Source organism: Phocoena sinus, chromosome 18 (assembly GCF_008692025.1).
Source record: "Phocoena sinus isolate mPhoSin1 chromosome 18, mPhoSin1.pri, whole genome shotgun sequence".
Lineage (NCBI taxonomy): Eukaryota > Metazoa > Chordata > Mammalia > Artiodactyla > Phocoenidae > Phocoena > Phocoena sinus.
The window spans coordinates 66,949,485-66,975,582 of NC_045780.1; the positions used below are offsets into that span (position 1 = coordinate 66,949,485).

The window sequence follows — 26,098 nt, forward strand, 5'->3', positions numbered from 1 at the left end:
ATGGGGAACTGGAGCCTGGGAAAATCTAATTACTGATTTGGGATATTTTCTTTAACTTAAATTGAAGTGATCTACAAAAGTCAAGAAAACATAGACTTAGAGAACAAACTTATAGTTACCGGGGGGGAAGGGTGGGGGGAAGGGATAGTTAGGGAGTTTGGGGTTGACATGTACGCACTGCTATATTTAAAATGGATAACCAACAAGGACCTACTGTATAGCACAGGGAACTCTGCTCAATATTATATAACAACCTAAATGGGGAAAGAATTTGAAAAAGAATAGATACATGTGTATGTATAACTGAATCACTTTGCTGTACACCTGAAACTATCACAACATTGTCAATCAACTATACTCCGATAAAAAATAAAAAGTTTAAAAATTCATATATTTATAAAACATAATTCTTAAGTCATGAGTCAAACCAACTCACCTGCACTTTACTAGGTAAAATTTCTCTTTAATCAGTTAGGGCATTCATCCATTTATCTTAACTACTGTATCCTATGACATTTAATAGAGCATTTTATATGGGTGTGTAAAGAGTCTGATAGATTTTTCAGAGTTCCTTTAATCCAACCATCAGTTAGTTGTTAGGTGATATATATGTATGGTTAGGATGTACACTGTGCTTTATCTTGGATCATTTGAGAATGTTCTCTCAATGTGCATTTGTTTAAATATTTACCCAATAAATATTGAAAATGATAAAATGTTGCCTAATATCAGCTTCCATCTGGAGTATATAGATCCCCAAATGAAAAGACAATAAACTCCCATCGCTACTGTTTTGATCAAGACTAACTCTGTGAATATTGAACAGACCTTTCATGGGACTGGAAAAATGTTTGGGGCTCCACCTGGTGGACCCATGAAGGTTTCGTGTTCAGTACGTGACCGTGTGGTTTAGAAAACAAATTAAATCAGCTGAGTTGGGAACAAGTTGTCCTTCCCAACAGGACTGGTAGACAAAGACATATGTAAAACTGATTCACGAGGACTTTAGCAAAGCAGCTTGCAATTCATTTCAAACCAGGAATGAAGTCAGCTGCACACAGAGCCCCTTGGTAAATGCCTGATGGCTACTCTACACCCCAATGCAGTCTTAGCCTGGAGTCATTCCACTTACAGAGGGAGGCATACTCAGAATCTGTGGGAACAGTTTAGTAATTTTTATTTTGTACGTTTTATGAGCTAAAGATGGAATGTTGGATAATATCCAAAGCAGAATGAAACAATTAAAAATTTTGTGATTTATCTGTTTACCCTTTAAACTCGTTTGGTCACCGGTCAGTGAAACTGTATTTCCCAAGTACTTTTGACTCCCACAAGGCTCGAATGTCATGTCAGTGACCCTTCCTGTAATGTCACTAATGATAAAGATGTGAACCACCACTTGAGCACATCAACTTTGGATGTGGAGCCTGAGAAGAAAATAACTTACAATTTTACTAGTAATTCTTCCCTGATAATGATATTTATAAATATAAGTATTATGTATATATGTTATTTGTGTTACTTGACGTTATCGGTATTTAGGGCAAGGTTAAGAATACTCTTTAAATTCCAAAGAAAATTTTCTTTAAACAGTAAACTCCTGATCCACGAGAATTCTCAGAGGATGGAGCATTGCAGTTACTTGAGATTTCAGGATAATTAAGGATTAAGGAATAAAAAAAAGAAACAATACATCAACACTTCAAACTCTATTCTACTTCCCTCCTTTTACTTCTTTCCCTTTATCTCTTCCCATATTTCTCTCCGTTTTATTTTGTATTTTTACCTTCTTTCTGTGCTGTCAGGAATAATAATATTGTGACTTAAATGAAAGTTTTGGTGTCTTAGATATCGTAGTTCTTCTAATTTATGAGTATAAGCATACATTAGCTTTGTGGAGCAGGACAGACCTATGGGAAAATGGGAGTATTCACGTTCACTCCAGCCCCACTCCCCATCCTCAGAGAGGAGAAACAAGTTCGTCACGTCGCCTTGTTCTTTTAGCAGTTGTGTAGCAATGACCTTGTGGCTTGATCTTTGGTGAAATAATCCCTCCGTGTAAAAACCCTGTAAAATCCCAGAGTTGTCATAGTAGAAGATGTGGCTATATATAGACGTCCAAATTTTATATACATGTGTGTGTATATATATATACACACACATGTATATAAAATCTCCAAATTACTATATATATATATATATATATATGTTCTTTCTTTCCTTCCTTCCTTCCCTCCCTCCCTCCTTTCCTTCTCTAAATAAATAAATAAATCCCAAGAACAATGGGGGCCTTGTTGATTTAACTGCAGATTTTGACTTTCTTAATATAGATTCTCACCCCCAGAAAAGAGGGGGAAGTAAAACTCAAATTATTTTGCCCGGGATTCCAGTTACTTGAGTCCTGGATAATCGAATGTTTATGTTGTAAATGGCACAAAAGACACCACTAAAAGAAAGGAAAGGCATTTATTCCTTTTCTTTTTTTTTTTTTTTTACATCGTGCCTGCGCTCGCAGAGGTAGTTCCCGGCGGCCCTGGGGCCTCCTTCTGCATCGTGTGCTCTTCTCCCCATGTCCTAGGTCTGCAGGGAGTTCCAGCGAGGAAACTGTGCCCGGGGAGAGACTGACTGCCGCTTTGCACACCCCGCTGACAGCACCATGATCGACACAAACGACAACACCGTAACCGTTTGTATGGATTACATAAAGGGGCGTTGCATGAGGGAGAAATGCAAATATTTTCACCCTCCTGCACACTTGCAGGCCAAAATCAAAGCTGCGCAGCACCAAGCCAACCAGGCCGCGGTGGCCGCCCAGGCAGCCGCGGCCGCGGCCACAGTCATGGTAAGTGGGGCGCGCGCGCCGCGCACCTTCCCCGGCCCGCGAGCCCGGAGCCGCGCCTTCCGCGCGGGGACGCGCACGCTCCCCAGACCGCTGGGAGCGGGGGACGGCTGCTGTTCCCGCTGCTCCGCTGCCTACGTCCTGTCTCGGTTGCCCCCGTTTTGTTTTGTTTTGTTCTGTTCTGTCCCTCCCTCCTTCCCTTCTGCAGCACAATAAGTAAATCCCTCAGGCGGGCGCAGGGAACGCGGGGCGGGTGCGAGCGCCCTTCCCCACGCCCAGCTCTGCTCGGAGACCTGACACGGGCGGGACCGGCCCGGGCTCCTCGCAGAGCGGGAAGGACCAGGGAGGCGGCCCAGAAACAGAGAGAGACAGACAGACAGAGACAGAGAGAGAGGGAAACAGGGCGGGAGGCCTGCGGCGGCGGCTGCGCATCACCCGCAGCGCTCCCGAGACGGCAGTCCGGAGCCAGGAGCCCTCGGCCGGCGGCCCCCGCTGCCCGGCTTCTCCCTACCCCCATCTTTTGTCCCTTTTCTGTCACTTATCACAAAGGCCACGCTGCGAACTCTCTCTCCCTAAATGAAATTTTATGCAGAACATCAAGTCATGAAACCTGAAGACGGAGCTGTAGGGCTGGTGCTTGGGAAAAAAAAAGAAGTCCTGGAACTCAGCCTCAGGTCCCTGAGTCACTGTCCTGTCTCAGGCCCCACCCCAGACCTTTGGGCTCTGAATTCAAATTTTAAAATATCCCCAGGTGTTTTGTATACACAGTAACATTTGAGAAGCCCCTACCTAGAACACTTAAATTTAGCTGTATTCTGGGATTACCTGAGGGATCTTGAAAGGTTCTAACATCGGTCCCTTCCCCCAAGTTTCTTATTTAATTAGTTTGGATTGGCCTGGGCAGGGGCTTGCTTTCTTTATTCTTTCTTTATTTAGAAGCTCCCAGTTGATCCCAGTGTGCAGCAAAGTTTGAGAACCACCGCACTGGCCTGTAGAATTAATTTGTTTTCATGTGAGATCTCTGGCTTGACAGAAGTCTGTTTTAATATACGATAGGCACTGGGCATCCATTCATTCAAAACATATTATATAATGAGACCTGCCGTGCATCAGGCACTTGCCGGCCGGAAAAAAATAAATTAGGCAGCTTTCCTTGCCCTCAGGGAGCTTGGAGTTTAGTGACAGTGATAATGTTCCTCCATGACACAATGGAAATGCATAATGGGGTCCGGGGTGGAGGGGGGCAGGAAAGACTCAGTGGCCAGTCATCCCTCGAGAAAGACAGATATGGCTTCAGATATGAAAGGTATAGGTTAAAACACATTGTTCTAACTAGCGACCACCACTTCATAACACTAATGCCTGATCAGAATGAAAGGGTAGCTGTTATACACCAAGTTCATATTACTCAGCATTCTTTCCACAAATTTTTTTGTTTAGAGAATGATTCATTTTATTTTATCTTATATTTTTAGAGAATGATTCGTTTTATTTTTTATAATTTTATTTTTGGCCACACCACGCAGCTTTCAGGACCTTAGTTCCCTGACCGGGGATTGAACCCGGGCCCTCGGCATGAAAGCACAGAGTCCCAAACACCAGACCGCCAGGGAATTCCCTCCACAAACGTTTATAAGGCCTGGCCCAGTGACAAGCAACGGGGATGCAGAGAGGAAGGCACAGAGCCTGCCCTTAACGTCATCACCGCTTAGTGTGGCCTGTGTGCTTACTCACACCTTTCCAATCTCAGCTTATTCCCAAGTATCTTGAGCACTGAGTCCTTCATCTCTCTCACTGTTTCTTCTCAGAGTCCTTGTGCCTTTAGTGTTTTTTCGTCACTGGACATAACCATGATTTTTCTGTGAGTTTCTACATATGTGGGAATGTATGCATCCACATAAGAGAGTCAGGACAATATAGATAAATTCTCCCCTTTTTGTTCTCATGAAAGAGTGGTTTTCAAAACTGATTATAATTAGGTGCAGGGGGTGAGGGACCTGTAGGGGAGATGAGAATTAATTGGTCCCTTAATGCTGATGAAAAAGGAATTCTTTTAGAGAGCAAATGAGGTCTTCTGTACACTTGTGCAGTGTGGAATCCATCTTCATCCACTTAGTGAAGATCTCATCCTACCGAGAAGTAAAATGTTTTTCATTGTAATCATTCTTTCAGGCCAGCCCAAATTTATTCTAACTGGTGTGTTGATCGTTGGGCACAAAGAACACGTTTTTACCTTAAGCGAATGTTATAAGTCATAACTAGGTATCAAGGATACCCCCAAGGCTAATTAGAACTCTGGTTGCAAGAGACAAAAACTTTACTAGATCATTTAGTGCCCTCCAAGGGAGGAGAGGTAAAATAGGGCTCAGGGGTAGATGGATCCAGAAACTTGAAAACCAGTAGGTCTCTCTCTTTTCTTTTTTTCTGCTTCTCTTGGTATATCAGCTCCATTCTCGAAGATCAGCTTCTCCAGACAACACTGGCCATGGCTTTGGACACCTGTAGGGACACATTCTTACATTTCCTGACAAGAGACAAAAATAGTATCTATACCATCTCTAATTAGGAACAAAAAAATGAGCCACCAGGGTCATTTTGGTGGTTGTCCTGTGGTGAGAGTAATAGCATGCCGTGATTGGCTCAGCCTGGATTGCGATGGCCATCTCTGGCCATCTCTGGCCATCTCTGAAATGAGGTTCTGGGACTATGAAAAACTTAGTCCCTATACCTCAAATACCTGTTAAATACAAGAAAACACTGGTACTAATAGTGACCTTTACAGCTGAGCCTTGATTTATCTGGCTGTTACCTAGAAGTACCAGTTCTAAACATCTGCAGTCAGTATGTTCTTCAATCACTGAAGGAACAGTGCACCTAGAATATGTCAATGGTAGATGACCTGGGTTGATGGAGATAAGAGAAGAAATGGCCATTTACACAAACAGCCCGGTATCTTTAAATCAAGATTCGACTCCTCTATGTGCCCTTCTGTGCATTTTCACATCATTTTCATCAAGATGCACAGATGTTGTTGCAGTGGATGTCAGTATATTTAGTTACCATAGTTTCCTAGATTGTTACCCTGTGCCCAGATTTGGAGTTCCGATACTTCAGGTGATCTTGCAACACCGTCAAAGACAACCCAAAGGAATGTAGTTTCAGAACAAAAGCATCAGCTTCTTTCTGACAATGACATGAAAATTACGGAATCTGTCATGTCTTTTTAGTTGAAGTGAGAGGCTCATTTGAAACCAGTCTAGTTGCAGTTGGATGAAGTCAAAGTATTCTTATTCTCATAGCAAGATTACTCGGTACACTGAAGAAAAACTATTATTTCCTTATTTAAAAGAACAAATGGGAGTGATGACTGCAGTCAGAAGATATTAGTATTCCATTCACCTGGGTTCCATATCTGAACACCAAGAATTTCTGTAGTGCAATTTTTATTATTGTCCGGGATTTCCCCTTCTCTGGATTAACTGGACCCTGAAAAGGAATCTAAAGCTTTGATTCCAGAAAAAGAGACACCTTTCCTTTAGAGCCTTATTCTTTTGCACTGCCTCTTAAAACATGAGCAGCATCCTCATCAGAATTTTTCAAATGTAAAAATAAGCCAGACAGAGCTGCTCTTTGGTAATTTTAACACAAAGGGTATCTCGTCTGCAAGTCAGCAGTCCTTCTTCACACACACACCAAAATGGGGCTACACCAGGAGATACTTATTTTGTAAAAGGAAACAGGACCAGCTGCCATCAGCTAGATAAGTTTCAGTTGTTCAAGAAAACATGTACAGGAACTTTGAATCCCATCCTACTTGTCCACATCCTTTTCTTCCACATTCGAGTGGCAGCTCTGATTACTGTCGTCAGCATTTCCTGACTCCTCAGGTTTGGTCTTTGCCTCTAATGCCGGGCCCTTGGTTGGCTTGCCTTGGCTTGAAGTTGGCTTGCTCCTTGATCCAGAAAATGAAAAGCCTGGCTGTACGTATATAAGGCTGGACAAAGCCCAGAGGGGGCAAAGGATCAGAAATGTTGGTGAAGCCAGCAAGAATGGGTGCCCAGTGTCTGGCACACAGTAGGGGCTCAATTAAAGAGAACCTCGTTCTCTGCATAGGTGCCTAAGGAAGCTCCCAAGATGCACCAGGCTTGGGGATCTCTCAGGTCTATTTTAAGCCTGAAGATCTTTCAATATAGGTAAACATATGCCTGCAGCCACATAATACCCTCTAAAACGGAACATCTGTGTACTACAGAGCCACATTAGAACATGATTATTCATCCATACAGTTTTTTAAAAACATTCTACCCACGTGCCTCAAAGTGTGAGGTGTGCAAGATATTAATATGTACACTCGACCCTCCAAGACCTTAGTGTTTCCTTGAAAAGACAAGATATTTGCATTTAGTAAAGAAAACCCCAAATAAGGAGTGGTAGAAAGGGAAAGGCAGTCACTGTCCAGCTCAGTTTAGGGCTCTCAGCTTCTTTAAATTCCTAGTTTATTATAATTTCTGTCACAATTGCATTTCATCAAACTAAGATTGGAAAAAAAGAGAACATTAACCTTTCAGGTGTCGATCCTAAGGAGAACTATTTAATATTTCTTTTTTCTACTTGGAGACGTCATTAAATGATGCTCTGTTAAATCAAAATTTTGCTCATAAATACCAGCCTGTGGAGACATAATCACTCTTGTAGCTAGCATATCAGAAAAGATCAACCCAATAGCGGATTTGTTCTATAACTCTCAAAGACTGGAAAAGTGAAGGAAAGAATTGAAACCAGAGAGTTGAGGCCAAAATGATTTTGAGTTTAGCCATCCGGTTAATGTTGTTAGTGTCCTCTATGAGAACAGGCCGTGCAGCTTTATGTAGTTAGTACAGACTAATACAAGCAAAAAATTTTTTTAGTTTTTAAGAACTGCATTATCTAGCAGTGTAAAACTATACAGGAATGAAAGATTTTAAACAAAAATGGTGTCATGAAAGTTACATCATGGCAAACTGACATTTGAGGAAAGAATATTCCAAGAAGCTTTCTCATTGCGAAGCTTGTTGGGTTTTGAAAATGTTCACAATTCTGCCTGAAGAACAATGATTTCATATTATGTGATGGCCTCTATCCAGACTGCCTTCCAAAGCAGCTTCTCCACTGGCCATTCTAAGCCTCTCCTCTACCTATAGTCCTTTCCGCTTTACTGCTAGTCTCCACCCCGCTCCACCCTTAGCTCTTTCCTTTACCTCCTATCACCTCCATACTTTTAATCCTGAGTCTTCAAATGATGAACCGCTCTTTATTGGCCAAGGAAGATATCATTCATTGTTTCCCATTTTGAGGGTTAAATACTATTCCATTTTCTCTCAAATGCCATAGCTGTAACCCAGAACTTTAGAATAAAACATTCTGTATTTATTGTGCAAACCTTAGGGATTTACCTATTGTGCTAAACATAGAAAATGGGTATTTCATTTCTTTTGTTTGCATTGGAGCTATTCCTTTGAATTTCTTTATTTTCCTAGAATTCCATCATAAAATTTTTAGATTTTTTTTACAACAGTTATCAAGGAACAGGAAAATTTTTTCATCATGGTCTAAATCAATCACTATTTATTATTATTTCAGCTGTTTAAATGAAACTATCTGCCCACAAGTATGGTTATAAGTTAAAGATATTATTTGACTTCTAATAGTCCAAGCAGTTCTTTGCTATCTTTTAGCTGTTTGCTATTTTTAGCTATTGTACTTGTTCTAGCCAAGAGTTTCCCACATCTCATTAACTGGGTTGGTCACTGATTATACTTAAAAGTACGACTAGGATTATTAAGTATAAATTATTTTGATACCTGAGGACACTAAATACCCGTTAAAGGGTATTTTCTTAGTGTAATCTGGTAAGTTGTTTGCGATAAATTGAATTAAAATTTCAAATGTGGTGGAAAACAGAATGGATGATAAGTTAGTCATTAGAAACCATATGATGGAATAAAAGCAGGAAATGTGAGAAACCTACTATGCAAATTCAAAACTTGTTAAGCTTGGAAACTTATTCCACGTTACCAGATCCACACTAGCAAAGTGAAGAGAAAAATTGAGACAATTACCCACATAATTCAGACAAAAAAATTAAGATCCAAACCCAAACAGTTTTGCCTAAATAATCTTGTGTTTGAATATTTTTTTGCCTGAATTGTTTGTCTCAGTTTGCCGCTTCATTTTGTTAGGCTAGATCTTCGTTAAAAATTATTTTTATAAAAGTTAAAGATATTATCTTTTTTTTCAACTTGGATCTTATAACTTGGATGTTATACGTAGTGCATTCATTGTTTTATATTTGAAAACTAACTTATCAGAAGTTCTTCAATCCTGTGGCCCTTAAAAGTTTTGCATTTTTTTCTGAAGCAATGTAAAAAATGCTTATGGTGTGTATGCAAGCTGCTGTTTTAATTAACTTTCCTGAATTTCAAACATCTATATTTTACTCTCTTATATGCTTTTAACTAAGGTATAGTAGATGCATTTTTGCTTCAATACTAATTTAAGGTGTAATATTCATTTCTTTAGAGAACATTTTTGTTGTTGTGCATGCCTAGTGTTTTGTACGTTGTATATTGCATTCAGAATATTTTTTTCCTTCTCACCTATCCACAATGCAATGCCGTTCCCATGATGCACCTCTGCTTGCTGTTTACCTGTATGTTAATTCGCTTGAATCCCATTGGCCCACTGCCATCATGTGCTCGCTGCCTGTTATTAAAAGACTCAGTCGACTGCCAAAGCAATGAAGCGACCTCTCGAAGCATCTGTAGACCTGGTACTTTGACCTTTCACCTTTCGCTTTGCATGTAGCTTTTCAGAGAACCATCTGAGATTTGTATTACTTGTAAAATACTGGTTGCAAACAATCATTATTATTAATTAATGAAAAAAATTCAATAAGGTGTTTAGCCATCTCATTTTCATATGTAATATGTGGAATAAATTAATCCTAACAAATTTTAATACCTTTTCCAAAAGAGTGAAGCAAATTTAAATTACTTGGCTTGGAAAAATGCTCATTATAATTCTAATTAACCTTTAAATTCAAGAAATTGCCACCTTGTTAAGGAAAAGAATAGGTATTAATAATAACACAAATGCTTCCTTCCCCCCTTAGACTAGTTTAACTCATTTTAAAAGCTGAAGTCATTTTTCGTTGTTGTTGCTTGATAGCTTTTCTTTTCCTTAGTTAAGATGCTACCGTTTTGGATTACAGAAATCATGCTTTGCTCTCGGTAACAAACTCTCACTCATTCGACGTTGCCGCTGTTTAAATTAAGGTGCATGGCAGACGCATCTCCTTAGCTGTCATTCTTTAAGAGTATGCTGCAGTTGATGATCTCTGTGGACACTGAAGGTGTGCTCACTTTGAGTTACACGTATCTTATCCACTTCGTCCCTTACAGGCCTTTCCTCCTGGTGCTCTTCATCCTTTACCAAAGAGACAAGCACTTGAAAAAAGCAACGGTGCCAGCACCGTCTTTAATCCCAGCGTCTTGCACTACCAGCAGGCTCTCACCAGTGCACAGCTGCAGCAACACACGGCGTTCATTCCGACAGGTACGTGCCCTGACAGTTCCAAGTCCTGTGTCCGTGTGCCCTCCGGTCATGTGCTTTCTTCTCATTCCTTTAAGCTGTTTGGTGGCATCTAGTTTGCTTTTAAAGGTACGATAAATACAGCCTGAAACTCATCATTGTCCTAGCTATCTAGATAATTTACCTTGCTTGGGACAATAGCTAAAGACTGTTAGGATTCTAAAGCCAAATATTTTATAGAGTTAAGTGACAGTTTGAACCCGTGAGAAGCAAACAGCAGTTAGGGCTTTTGGTTTCTTGTGTTCACACAAGCTGTGTAAAAATTGTTTATGTAAGTAAGACCTCTTATGTGTGACAACTGAAATTTGTCATTAACCCTGAATGACCTAAAAATAGCAATTCCAGTAAATACTAACCTTTTTTTTTTCCTATTCCTATTCAGAGCACTAAACAAAACAAAACAAAACAAACAAACAAACAAAAAAAGAGGCTATTCAAATTAAAGCAAACATCTACTCATATTTTTACATCCATTCTATCTCTTTTGCCATCCTTCTCAACTTCCACCAAGTTCACAAATATAGAGAACTCTTATCCTCAGTTTCTAAGCCAATGCCTGATAATATTAGGTGCTAAGGTGCTTTAACTCTGTCATCCTACTAAGAAATGAATTCTGTTAATCACAGAACCTTGAAGTTTAAAGGATTCTTAGTGATCTCCTCATCCAATTGATTGTTTTACAGATGAGAAAGCTGAGGCCCCCTAAATGTGCAGTGACTTCCCAAGGTGGCACTACTAAAGAGAAAAAGACCTAGAACCCAGTTTCCCTGTGACCAGCTCGATGTACATGACATGACACCAGCCAGCCTCCATAGGCAGAGGCCAGAGTTCTCCTTTAGAGCCTGGCATAAAACATCAGATAAAAGTGAAGAAACAAGAGTACAATGCACGCCAACCCTCCTCTGTTTTTTTACCCACAATGTACGCCAACCCTCCTCTGTTTTTTTACCCACCTTCCTGACCACAGACCTACATACACCATACACAAACACAAAGAGTCACCATAAATGACTGGGGTTTTGACCTTTTAGTCTGAGCTAAAAGAAGGGATAACATTTGCAAAATAAAATTTGCTGGAGTGTCAAAAAGAAAAATAAAAACAGAACCAGGGAGTGACTTAGGCTTTAGTGAGAAGGCTGTCCATTGAGTTCTTAGTTTGAAGTCAAAATTTTCAGCCCATGACAGTGACTTGAAGGTCAATATAGGTGAATAACAATTTTATCAAAAAAAAAAAAGCATATTGATCCCAATCCACATGGGTGGACTTTTCACGTTTGTTATCTATTTTCTTAAATCCTGTAGCATATCAGGAATTAACATAGGAGGGAGCTGAATAAATATTTCTATCCTATTCTTTATACAAAATCTACACTTTGAAATGAATTATTAACCTAACAATATTTATATTGTAGTTAAAAAATATAAATTACATTAGTAAAGTGGTTCTTAGTATATAGTTTTCTTATTTTAGTTCTGCTCTTCTCTTAAAATAAATAGACTCATAGACCTGTAGAATGTGTCTCCAAATCAGTAATTATTGGGGCTTCAACCTTGTCCTATTACAGCCTTAATTAGTGACATCTCAGTACAGTTATAGCACAGCAGTGACTGTACTTGTAATCCACTTGATATAGCATGTTTATAAAATAATTACTAGAAGGTAAACTTATCTGAAGGTCCTGTGTGATTTCTACAAGTGTCTTATTTGATAGACCTTGTCACTAGATATTTTAAGAGAAAAAAATTGTGGAAGAATATACTGAGTGGAAAAACAGAAAAGGACAAGTCTGTTTCTGAAGACTGGGCAGTAATGCCACTACCATTTCCTGGGAATGCCTCTGAAACCCTGGAGCTAAGCCATGCAAAAGGCTGAAGGCCTCTAACTCATATTTAACACTTCAATTCAATAATGACTGACTTGTTAAATCACTGGAAGAATTCTCATTTAAAAATATTTCACCTGGAAACCATTTAAAGACTTCCAAAGTAAGAACGAATAACGTCCCATTTGCAATGGCCTGATTATAGTTGATGAAATGCTTGTATTGAGGACCCAAAGGCTGTTCTGGGTGCTGTGGTTGTGCACTTCCGCCCCCTGCTGGACTCTTTAAGAACTGTTCAAGTGTGTCCAGCAACTCTCCATAGAGTGGGGCTTTGGGAGCAGAAAAGTGGGTCCTAGCCCGCTTAATTCTGTGGATTAGAAGTATTTCCATCTGTAACATGACACAAACATGAACAAACATGTGGATCTCATGCTCTGAAATGGTATTTCAACTTCTATGAAGTTTTCACGTTTCTCTTAAATGACGAAAGGATAATTTTATTAAAAGGAAATTAGCATAGTCCTTCCCCCAGTTAAATCCATAACAGAAAATTCAGTGTTTATTTTGGCTCTAGTTTTTATTTCAGGCACTCTTTCTCATAAGCCACATTTTCATCCTAATTTAAAATGATAATGATAATAATCATTCTTTGTTAATCACTGTTGTTTTAAACTGTGAAAATTAAGTGATCATGTTCAAAAATAATTTTCTTACTTAGTAAATGAGGAGCTCATTACTTTTAAACTGACACATTTTGATTTTTCTCTAAATACTTTACATTAACAATTATCATAAATGTGAAACAAAAAAACATTTTATGTTCTCCTGGAAGTTACCCTTTACTGAAGGGTCATTCACAGTGAAGTTTTTGATATGCTGCTAAAATTCTCCCATTGATACAATGTGACTTTGAATTTCAGGAATTCTGCCTCCAGGCTGTGGAGATATTAATTTAAAATATTACGCAAAATATGGGATTCTTCTCCAAACCCATGCTAATATAATTATCACCCTGGTTGATGCCCTAGCACATTTGCAGTGGGTGGGATTTTTCCTTTTTTGATAGGCATTATTTTAACCTAGTGGTTATACTTTTTCTTTGCTATGTTAGGAAAGTGACAAAAACCACACACACAGAAATAGCAGCATAATAATTCTTGGCATTTCTCTGACAGGTTTATTCTGAGTTCCTCTAAGTGTTCTTATCTCATTACCCTTCAAGATAGTTCCGCCAAGTGGCAGGCATAATTATTTGCATTTTGCAGATGGGAAAACTGAGGCTGTGCCTTTGCCGTAAAGTGGAATATATGATTCATGGAATTGTCCAGATAATCCTACTCGCAGATTCTAGAGCTGAAATGTTTGTGCAACTGAAGCAGAAAACATTTGAGAAGTCTTTGTTAATAGAATTAGTGCCTTAGTGAAATGCTTCTGCCGGTCAGAGCAAAGACGACCTACTGACTCTCTCCTTGATTTCTTTCATTATATTGGAAATACAGAGTAAGTAGAACAGGGAAGTGCTAGCACAAATACTGCCTAATGATCAGAAACCATACTATTACATAAGTGTATCACACACCTTGGTGAAAGATTTGTCAGTGTTTAGTGGAAACCCTATCTGTATAACCATAGCAAGATGTGTTTATCCTATTGAATTCAGCAAGCCACTGTTGAACACGTAGTCTGTTCTGGGTTCCAAAGCCAGTAGGGGCATACAACGGAGTTCAGAACACGGCAAAAACCAAATATAATGCAAAGCGTGAAGGGCTACCTTAGGGAGTGGGCAAAGCGATTTGAGAATGAGGAAATAAGAGACAATGTATTCGCCATCGGACGTGCGGTAGGTGGTGGTGACGAAGGAGATGGAGAAAGAAGGACTTTCCAAAGGAGGAGAAATTTGCTTAGGACTTTGAAAGGAAAATTTTACCAGTGCGGGAAGAGCATCCCAGGCAGGGGAAGAGCATGGATTGGGAACAGTGTAATTGAGGAATAACAAGTTGCCCGTTGTAGCTCAGTGTAAAGTACTGAAGGGGCTGTGTTTGCAGGGGTGGGGGGTGGGAGAGAGTGGGGTGAAAAGGCAGAGATGGAGCTTAGAAAGAAGATCAGGACCAGAATCTGCCACCGAGTAAGACAGCCACACATTGCAAAACTTCTGTGTTTCCGATATGCATATCACTTTTAGGCCACATAGAGAGAGATGCTCATCACATTGCTTTGGTTGAGCATTTCAGGCACATCCTGAACTGAAGCCAAAGGACGGTTCCAGTCCTAGCCCAGTGTGGCTGTAGGAGCTACTGTTGATGATCTGCAACCCAGTGACATTCAGGTGTGTCCAAGAAAAGAAAGTGCTCCAAGAAAGCCCATCCACATTGGAATGCGAGAGAATAACATGGAATTTTTATAGGGATAATTTTGAATCCAGCCATGGTTGACTTTGAAATCATTCACAAACTGGGTACTTTAATAAATTTTAGGAACAAGTTGCTCCCAACACACTCTCACTGGTGGCTGAGAACATTCACTCAATTGACTGTTTACCATGCGCCCCACAGACGTAGACAGACATGAACCCTGCCCTCCAGAGTTTACAGTGGAAGAGGAGAGGTGGATTTCAATAAATAGCCATAGAAGTATATAATTAAAAGTTTTTATGAGTATAATGAATGAAAAAGTAGAGAGTTCAGTAAGGTTTAAAATAGGAAACTGATTTAAGTGGCATGTGAATGTAGGTAAAAGAACAATTGAACAGTTTTTTAAAGAAGCAACATATACCTCGAGACCTGGAAAATGAAGAATGGGGTAATGATGATTTTAGGCAGGGGGGGAGAGCTGTGAGAAGCCCAGAAGTAGGACAAAAGTGTGATGAGTTCATTTCAAAGAAATGAAAGGCTAATCTGTCTGGAGCTTGGTGCATGGGGGCCAGGGGAGGAGTATAGTGTGAGCTGGGGAGATAGTCAGAGACTAGACCATGGGAACCTTTATCCTAAAAGCAATGAGAAGGCAATGAATCATTTCCAGCAGAGAAGTGAACAGGCCTGTATTGGGGAAGGTTTACTCTGCCAGTAGAATGGAGAATGGACTAAAGGGGGGGACGAGAATGGAGGCAGGAAGACCACTTAGGATGTTACTGCATAGCTGATCCCAGATCATAAAATGGTGATCAAGCCATGAGAAGTGGCAGTGAAGATGGACCAACAGACAAACACAAGATGCTCTTTTAGAAGCAGAACTGCTTTGTCTTATTGGTGAGTTGGACCAGGGAATTTCATGAGGGAAAGTGGTGTCAGGGAGAACTTTCAGTTTGGGCTAGAGCTATGACATTGATGGTGATGTCCATCTAGCATTTCCTGAGGTGGAGAAACAGATGCTGTGGAAAAGGTCAATGCTTGGACATGTTCGATTTGAGATGCTTGTGAGAAATCCAAGTAGGAAGGCCAGATAAACAGTTAGATGGAAAAACCTGGAGCTCAGAGGAGCTATCTGGGCGGGATACATAAATTTGGAAGCCTTGAGCTTGTAGATAGCATTTAAATCCTAAATTGAATTAATACCATGGAGTGAATGACATACCAGAAGAAAAGTATAGAGTAGATGAAAAGGAACCAGACTGAGCCCTGAAAAACTCTAGTATATAGAGATAGAGTATGTGTGTGTGTGTGTCTGTGTTTGCATATGTGTCTGTGTCTGTGTCTGTGTTATCAGAAAATCCAAGGGAAAAGAGTAGTTTATTACGGAGAGAGTGGACAAGTGCTAAATGTTACCATGACTCAGGATGGAAGGGTTCTTACTGATTGCAGAAATACGGAGTTCTTTGATGACATGCAGTTTGAGTGGAGAGGTGAAAATGAAAGCCAAATTGGAGAGGATTGAAGAATAAACGGGGTCAAGGAAGTGCAAATTTATGTGTAGGTAACTTTCCAGAAGTTTGATTGTGAAGAAGTTTAGAAACATAGGGCTGGAGAAAGATAGGGTGTCATGAGGTGTTTGTGTGTGTGTTTTCAGTTGGATATATTAGCACATGTTTGCTGAAGAATCCAGGAGTGGCCCAGTTAAATAGCCTCTTTTCCTGACTAGTTAATGTTGGCCTGATCAAAATGCAGATCAGGCAAAAAGTCTCCCTCAGGTGTGAACAGTTCAGCAGAGAGAATAAAGACGTACACATCTCAGATTCTTCACCCAGTATCTCAGAAGGCCGTTCTAAAACCCTAAGTGGGTACACCTACCTTCATTAAAGACTACTTCTCTGGTACCCATGTGACACCCAATCTTCAGTTATCTAAATCCTTACATTACCTTGATTTTCACTCTAAGGAGCTGAACCAGAAGTAGATAATTCCTTTCAATACAATTCTTTTTTCAGTATTCCACAACGTATGTTATATTCATGGTCCGTTTTCTGATTCAAGTACATTAATATGACCACCCACAGGTAAGGCAGCTATTCCCAAGGAAAGGCTGTAAACCCCCCTCCCTCCCTCTCTCCTTCCCACCCTCCCACTTACCCACCAAAAACCCCTAGCCCTGGTCCTATCCCAGCCTCAGTTCAGTGCTGTTTTGCCTCTGCAGTGTTTAGATTTTATTGCTAGCCACCGCTCCTTTGTCATAATGAATCTCATAACAGAAAATAGGTCACACACACATCCGGTCATCCCGTCACGGGAACCTCAGTCTTCCTACATTGAGGGCTTCCAAGCAGTAATCTAAAATTCACCTGACCTGCAACCCTTTGATTTAGAGGATACAGAATCTTAATTACTGTTTTTCTTTTCATATTGTTATTGACACAAAACATTTTACAATCAAACAAGCAAACTTTTAATTCAATAAGGTCAGTGTGATATAGTGAATACAAAACCTGACCTGGATTTAGGAACAGAATTCTATTTCTAGCCTTAGCCTTGACTCCCACGATGCATGACCTTGGAGTAGTTACTATGCCTCAGATTTTTCATCTGTAAAATACCCACTTCCTACCTTGGAGGATGAACTTGAGAATGTCTGTAAGATACTGCGAGGTCTTAGAGGAAGGTGACTGCTGCATTATCACATGTCATTCTTACTAGAATCATGTCAATGGAGATGAATCAAAAGTGTGAAAAGTAATGAATAATATTGGCTTAAAATAAGTCAGATATATTTGTGCCCACACTGAACATGTGAATGACTCTAAAAGACTGTGTTAACTAACCCTACTTATTTCTGGTTGTGCTTCAATCTCACTTTGAATGTTAACTCTAAACCGCTAACCTGTTTCTTTCCCTTTATTCACTTTTTTCCACCTACCATTGCATGACATGCAGGGTCAGTTTTGTGCATGACACCCGCTACCAGTATTGGTAGGTTCCAACCTTTTTTTATTTGTCTTTTATATTATGTACAATACCTTCACTTGACTGAGATTTATCTCAAAGATCGTAGAAATGCTGTAGGAACTGGTAGATCTGAAGGTTTATTTGGCTTTAGAGTTAATGTATAGGTTTCAAAATGTACTTGTATACTGAAGACAATGACCATCTTAATGTGACTAGAACAACCACTGCAAGACATAAAACCACAAGTACGAGTCTGCTTTTTAATGATCTGTATTTTGTTTCTCTTTATAGTTTATATGGTTTAGCATAAGAAAAAAGAAAAAGCTTACTTTATCAGAGAGGCAGGCTAATTTCATCAATGTTTTAAAGTTTCATGTGGTGTGCCTTTATCTCCTCTTTGCTGTGTGTTAGAGTTATCAGAGTTTCCCAGAAGTATTTATTTTAAAAAAATTATAGATGGATGTATTTTGAAAACAAATGTCTCAACTGCCTTGCTTTATTATCCTTTTTAATTTTGTGTTGATTTATTTGTGATGAGTATTTGTACCTTACCATTCCCTTAGATGTTAACTTTTAATAGTACATACATAAGCTATCCCCACGCATTCCAATGCCTTGGTACAAAAGTCTGTCTTAAGGACATATGGATTAGTTCCACTTAGAGTAAAGAAAAATAAACATTGGCGAAATTTGTCTGGCTGTTTCACAGTGACTGTGTTACAATTGACATCAAGGCCATGATTTCTGCTCTACTGTTTATTGACCCAAATAAACCACAATCCCCAGTAATTCCAGTTCAAGCAGGCAGGCCCAAATCGACCCAGAACATTCAATTTAACTGCAATTAATTCCAAGAAAATTCTAACCCAAATTAGGCCTACATCATCGAGGCTTTGATGTTTTAGAATGATGATTAAAAGTGAATATTGCATAGTCTTCCTTCATTTGGACATTACAATTTCGCGTTTTGGGGAGCACCGTTTATTACAGGCACTGTAGACTCTGACTTGGGAACGATCTAGTGCTGGAGGTAAAAGGGTTTATAAATACATCAACCAAAGTAATCTGCTTTGGCCTTTCTGGGAATCACTGATGATATTTTAAAACTTCCTTTAATTGTACTTGTAATAAGCTATTTTCCCTTTTTTTTATTTCTCTCCCATATGCTTCCTTGCTTTGCATTGTGATTGCATGCCATCTGCTGGTTTAACCCATGATGGCTTGCTGCTCTGATATTCACCATATGCCAAAATGCCACTTCTGTTACCGTAACGCTACACCCTCCTGTTCATTGCTCCCATGGTCCCCCTCCTGAAAGTACCCATGATGCACAGCGCTACGTCAGCCACTGTCTCTGCGGCAACAGCTCCTGCAACAAGTGCCCCCTTCGCAGCAGCAGCCACAGCCAATCAGGTTTGCTCCTTTTAAAGCTTTTCTTTCACAAATCCCAAACTCTAAATGAGTGCTGATAGTTAAAAAAAAAAAAAAAAAATTCTCAGGGAGAATTTTTTTTTTTCATGTTTATCCATCAGATTTTATTTTATTTTATTTTTTTGATTAGTTTATGGCCAGCATTTGTGGACAGGTTGCACTTATTTAGAGTTAACATTTACTGCAAATAATGATGTAGCTGTGTTTCGTGTTGCGCTGTTCGTTTCCGTACCTAATATTGTGTGATTAACCTGACAGGCTTACATTCCTTTCAGGGCAGCATTATGCATCCAGGGCTTTGTGAATTGTCACAGAAAAATCAGAAAAGCTCACCTGGGAGTGCTTCAGAGCTGGCTGTATTTGGATTCAGTTCATTCAGAGACCCTATTATCTGTTGTGGAGGAAAAGAAAATTCTCCTCTTAGAAAAGTCTCCCCTTTTCCCTTAGTGTCAAATTTGAGGTCTGAATGATTCTTGTTAACATTTCACCTGGGTCCTATGTGCTCCCAAACTCGCTTGGTTCCCAGGTGAGAGACAAACGGTCCTGGAAGAAGAGGACGGGGCCACCGAGTTCACAAAGGCTGGATATAACTGATCAGGGGCGTGTAATTCTTTTGGTTTAACGCATGTGCCAGTGAGACCTCAGATGGACTCTTTCTCAGGGAGGGCCAGCTGGCTGTTTCCTGTCGTCACAGGCTGACTGTAACCCTAACCCCAGCCAACCAACTTGCAAACATGTGCTTCTGGTCCCAGGAGAGGCGTAGAAGCATGAACGCTCACATGCCCGGAAAAACACTTGACTGCGCATGCTCTCCCTTCACAGAAGAGCCATTCTGGTTTTGCTGTGAGTGTAGTGGGTTTTTTCTCGTTTTGTTTTGTTTTGACTTTTGTTTTAATAAAATCAACTGTACTGATAAAAGATGGCGAGACATATAGGAGGAGGTGGAGGGAAGGTCCCAGCTAAGGGGATAAACTGGAAAAAATCATGTCTGGGCATAAATAGCAGATTCCAAACTCCATTCTGCAGGCGGGAAGGGCGGAGTCACGCTTCTTTCCCAGCTCTAGTGCATAAGTGATTCCAGAGCCATAGGTTTCATTGCTGAAAAGATAGGCGTGAGTGCACTTATATGAAGGAATAAAAGTAAAATCCTGGGAGCTCCTCCTGTGCCCTCTGAGTTTTGATAAAGCAGAAAAGATCGAGGAGGGAGGGAGGAGAGGCCAAGCAGGGCCTCAGAGGCAATACCAACTGCGGACAACGCTTTAGCTCTTCACTCGCCACCTCAACATGCCAGCTTCCCTCTAAGGAAAGCCAGCTCAGCTTCCAAACAGATAGAACAAAGAACAGCAAATCACTTTCTTAGCTGCGAAGATTTTTTTAAATGATGGGATGGCAGAAGGGAGAGACAGTGTGCGTCCTTCCATCATTAGGTTCAAAGCACCTCTTTTCACATGGTCATTCTTAGTAGGGAAACTGGAAAGGTTTCTTTTATGTCTAAGTCCTGTCTTCCTGAACCATTTTTTTGCGATTTGGGGCAGAAGTTTTATATAAAGTCCCTTCATCAGAAAGCAAGTTTCAAGCATAATAGAGTGTTCGTTACAATGGAATGTAACGTTATACTTTACGGCAAGTTAAGGACTTCTAATACAGAGAGCTCTTTCCTGGGAATGGAAAGGAAGTCAAGATAAAGAACTATTTTGGAGTTTTAGGATAAATCCCTTTATTATGATAAATTCTTGATCATGTATCATAAATATTTTTCCAGCCTAATGATTCTTTGGCTCAATTTGGTAGAAAAAACTGAGATTGCATATGTATGCGTAGGTTTATGTATGTGTGTAGGGGAAGCGTAACTATTCAGAAGCTAAAATATATCACTTTTCAGCAGAGTGTGATTGGTGAAGGAACTAACAAGTTAACGTCAATTAAATCCAAAGAAGTACAATTACAGGAGTACCTGACAGTAGCTTCAAGAATCCTAGATTCTCCATTTTGCAGTTTATCAGATGTAATCGTTGCTGGACTGCACTTCAGTGATGACTCTTAACGAAGGTCTGCTTGCACATGAAGACAACAGAAAAAGAAATAGTAGCAAACATATATTTTCAGATATGATATTCTTAATGTATTTTCAACAAGTTTCAAAGAGCAAAGCAGTTACAAAAGAATTTGGAAATTCTTTTAGTGCCCAAGAGTTCAGAATTCAGAGAGATTTCTGATGGCTGTGAAATGACAAGTTTTCATCTTATTAAGATTTCGCCCTTTAAACTCACACTGAATCATGTCCATGTGAATTACATGTCATTTAAACAAAATGAATCTGTTTCCTCACTTGTAAAAGGAAGATTAGAACTAGATGGCCTCCAAGGTCCCTTTCAGCTCTAAGATTCAACAAACGTATGGTTCCTTACCTGCTGTGCTAAGCCCAACGCATGAGATTATAAAGGTAAACACAGAGTAGAAAGTGGTGCTACTGATTTCAGAGTTCAGTGCACGATACGCATCCTCCCTTCTTTCCCTTCATTGAGCCATCTGTCTTTAACACAAAATGTGGTAGGGTTTTGACCGTTTTTTAGTTCATTTGATCAATTTAGACTGTCAATTCAAATAGTTCAAATCTCATAAGTATTTGTAATAAGATACAAGTCATTCAGAGAAGAAAGAACATAGACCAAAACATCCCATGACAGCTCCTCCGGCCCAGGTTTCCTTCACATGTTACCCCATGGTGAGTCAAGTTGAACTGGCAATAAATCTATAAATTCTACCCTCAGGGCTTAATCAAGGTGACAGCAATGAAAGTTTTAACTGAACTTAGACTTGCAGTTTGAAATTAAACGACGACAAGATCCAAATACTTCTGGGAAATAGAAAATTATTTTTTGGTTATTTAGCTCTGGGAGTAGATATGTGAACAAAAATACAATAAACAAATTTACCAACAGCTATCTCCTGTTTCAATTAAGGTCTTTGGGCCTTAATATACAAGTTACACCTAATAATAATAATATTATTATTAACAAATTACTTATAGATACAAGATACTATTCTAAATGGTTTCTCTCTTATATAATACATTACATATTTTTATATATCATATTATATATATCATATGAGAAAGAATACATATGTATAGGATACACTCAATCCTTACTACAGTGTTATAAATATTACTGTCATCCCCATTTTATAGACAGTAAAACTGAAACCAAGGTTAACCAACTTAGCCAAAGTTAAACATCTAATAAATGGTCTTGCTGGAATTTAAACCCAGGCAGTTTGATCCCAGAGGCCTTGCTCTTAACCACCATGCTACACTGCCTCTCTCTATAATTATAAATGAACGGAAGTCACTTCTGCCACAGGTAAAACTGTCTTTAAAGTGAAACTCAATAGCAGCAAGCTCTGTTGCTTTAGGGAAAAATGAAGGAGTTCTGCTAATGCAGCTCAGACTGAGGTGAATTCTAAGCTGGGGAGATGAACTGAATCTGAGCAGAGCTTCAGGCTAGTTATGTAATAGCCAGGTCACATTTAGAAACCATATACATAGTTGATATATATTAATTATGATATAGAACTACTTATTAATAGTCTATGTTATATTATACCCAGTGAGTAGACTGAAAAGTATGAATAATTTCTGTACAAGTAAGATGAGAACTAAGACAAGAAGTGAAAAGGAATTAGTCATTAGTCCTGGTGAAGCAGATCCATGGGCTTCTTTTGTGTGAATCATGGCCCTGGACTTTACTCCCAGCCTCTGCCACTCATCTCACAAGTAGCATCGTGACAAGGGCAATCAGAAATGAAAACCCAGGTACTATATAAGTCAGTCAATTTCAGTTCGCTGATAGAAGGTCAGGATGTATATATACATCTATAGATGCCTATATTGAAGCCAATTTAATCTTAGAGTATACAGTGAAAAAGGAGAGGTCAGCAGCTTAGTATATGGATTATCTAGTTTTTTTTCACATTATAAGAAATTTTATTTAATAAAATGAGAGTGCAGATTGAAATCCCTCTAACTTAAATTATTATGGTACTCTATCCTGTCATTGCTTTATTATTTTTTTACTTCAAAAATACATTCTATTTCAAAAGGGGAGAAAATAATTTCCTAGTAAATATATTTTAAATCTTAGTTTCTTCATTTATATACAGAGATTATTCACCTTACCTGATAACATCCTTGAAGGCCCAATTGAAATACAATTTGTATTCTGAGTCTTTCCCTGAACCCCTGCAGCTAGAATTTCTTTTTTCTATCCTCTGAATTCCAGAAGGACTCTATCTGTGTGTTCCTTAAAGCATCATCATTAGATAGATGGAATGACAGTGCTGATATACAACAAAGGGGGGGAAGTGTAAAGCTCAGCAGAGAAAAACTAACAATCCCGTTGGCCAGAGCACCGGTTTTCGTGAGCGGCTACAACGTAGGTTTGATTCCGAGCGTGTAGGACCTTAAATGACAGGGTAAAGGGTTCGCTGGCCTTTATTTGGCCACTGAAGGTTTTCAAGCAGGAAAGTGACGGAACACAACTCTGAGAAGAGCAGGCAGATGGAGACAAGGCAGGAGAGTCTGCGGAGACCGTGGAGAGGCTTTCACAAGAGCCTGAAGTGGGACAGTGGCAGCCGGCGAGTGGCCGACTTTGCCTGGCCTTTGCCTGTTACATAGGGAGAGGCACGTTTAGCCAAAGAGAAACATAAAAATGGTTTCATACTATGGCAAAACCTGTCCAAATAAATGTCATGTAGCAGAAGAAGAGATCTGGGCTGACATGAAAGGTTAACCACAGGAAGTTGCCTCTGTAGGACCTGAATTTAAGGATAGCCTTTGGGCGGACTCCCTGGGCAAATGCCTCCAGGGTACTTGAGCCTAATATGAGGCTCCCCACTCTCTACCTGAATGAGACATCAGAGCCACAAAAGCTCAGACACCTCCCAGGCCTTTGCCTGGAAGAAAGGGTCCCTTCAGATTTGGAGTGAATACGTGTTGTCCACGTGTCCACAGTTAGAGCTATGTGGACGCGGAGGGCAGTTATTCATCTAATTCATTCTGGGTCATGAGTCCATGCTAGGAAGGCAAATTCTTACATACTGGGTATTAGGAATATTTTAATGGAGCATCCCACGCAGTGCCTTTAAAGCTGGTGAAATCAATTATATTTCTGGCAATATGTTAACAACACTAATTACATCTCCAAAAAGTGCTGATTGGTATTTAATTATGACCTCAAGGTTTTATCACATCTTCCGCATCCTCTTCCAAAGACTAAATCCATTCAACAGAAAGCTGGCCTTAGGAAGAGTTTATTGAAAATTAGTTAATAACATATTATACATTCCTAGCCCTCCATTTATTGGGATATTTGGTAAGTCAGAAAATCCCCATTTTCCAGACATGCCTGATTAGTATATATATAATAACAATTTCAATGGTATCTTACCAGACAAAATAATTACATGCAACCAGATACCTATATTATGCTTTATCAGGCCTGCTACAAATTACTAAAGGGAGATGAGAAAAGTTTAAGAGCATCAGATTTTACTCATTTCTCACATATAAACATGAACACAACTTCAAAGCTATTTGTATATAGATTCTTGGACTTCTATATACAAAGTTACAGTAAATCACCCCATCCTAACCAAGAAGTCTAGAAAGGTAAGGTCATGTTTTACTTAATCTCTCATCTCAAAGAGTTTTCTAAAACATCTATTATTCAAAGCCATCTGTTAGGACTATATTCAGACAAATGTAGGAGGCATTAAACATTCCCCACTATTCACCACTTGACCCGTTTGGAGCCTGTGTTTTTTCACAAGAAAAATCTGGGTTCTGCAAACCCCCAGCGTGGGAGGAGTAGACCCCTGTTAGTTCCCTCCCCTGAAATATGCAGTAGAGCGACTGGCCTCCCTGCAAGGATGATCAAACTGTGAACCACTCCTTTCTCGCAGTTTGCTGGGTCCTGAGAACAGTCAACAGAAAGCAGCTGGGCCCCAAGTATGTTGTGCTCTGAAAGGGCCTGGACAGCAACTGTCCAAATCCAGGGCCTGTTAATAGTGCTCAGGCTGAGACACCATCTCAGCATCATAATATACTAACGTTGTTCAGCCTTCTCTAACTTTGTGCTGATATTCTAACTATAGAGGAAGGTTCCGTTTCAGTAATGGATCTGGTTGCCTCAAATGAGGCAGAATCGCCATATCAAATATTTTGTGGAGAGAGGGAGTGTGTGTGTGTGTGTGTGTGTGTGTGTGTGTGTGTGTGTGTGTGTGTGTGTAGAGAAAGAGGGGTGGAGGGACAGAGGAGGAGAGAGAGGGAGATTAACTGGAGCCTGCTGTTTATCTATTCAAATAAAAAAATCAAAACAATAAAAATGGCGGCGTTTGCGTTCAGTTAACACCATTGGTTAAAGCTGCTTGGCAATTTGAGTCTAAATTCCATGGTGCAACGTGGCTGGGGCACTGGAATCCAGTCTTGCTAGTCTGGTGAAAAAAAAAAAAAGATGTTTAAGGTGGAGAGGAGAGGTGGGAGGGCCGCTCCGTATGTCTTAGGTGGAGCTGGATCTGTGAGAACCATATAGAGGCAGATTATTTTTTCTCTTCAAGAAGGCAGAAAATAAGAAGAAAAAAGGCCTCTCATTTTCCTGCCTCAGGAGCAGCTGCTTTGCAGAGCTACCATGAGGTTTAATTAATATATGTATTTGCAGATTCTCCAAGGAAAGGCTAAGTTATGTTAAGTGTTGTAATCTAGTACATTTTCATCTTTCATGAATAATTTACACCTCATGGTGAGAAACTTGAGTAGAATTCTTTTGTATACAGCTCCTAAAGACATAATATCAGTTCCAATTTTGTGCAGTTGAAGAGAAAATGTCAAGGGTCCTTATGTGGAACTTGACTGCCTGGTGGATCGTCCTACTTATTTTACTTCAAATCCCATCCTCTTTTGCATTTTGATGGAATTTGGGGGAATCTTTTTAGATTGAAAAGTAATATTCCCAGCAGTACTTTGGCTTTTGTTGACCATAATAAAATCATGTTCATTTTTCTAATCG

The 26,098-nt window shown here is 39.7% G+C and overlaps 1 protein-coding gene across 11 annotated transcripts in view; it reads left to right on the top strand.

Moving 5' to 3' along the window:
• The window catches only part of MBNL2 (muscleblind like splicing regulator 2), a 153,543-nt gene that overhangs the window by 108,478 nt on the left and 18,967 nt on the right, over positions 1-26,098 (top strand). For 5 of the 11 annotated variants that reach the window (XR_004346674.1, XM_032611216.1, XM_032611220.1 and 2 more), the window contains 2 exons: positions 2,579-2,842; positions 10,279-10,432. Coding sequence is in view for 9 of the 11 variants with exons in the window: in XM_032611216.1 (XP_032467107.1) it covers positions 2,579-2,842; positions 10,279-10,432 (418 nt within the window). In the remaining 2 variants the exon portion in view is untranslated. Of the gene's footprint in view, positions 1-2,578; positions 2,843-9,593; positions 9,648-10,278; positions 10,433-11,151; positions 12,938-18,921; positions 19,017-26,098 lie in introns of those variants that run through there. The other 6 variants (XR_004346675.1, XM_032611218.1, XM_032611219.1 and 3 more) reach the window with 5 other exon arrangements.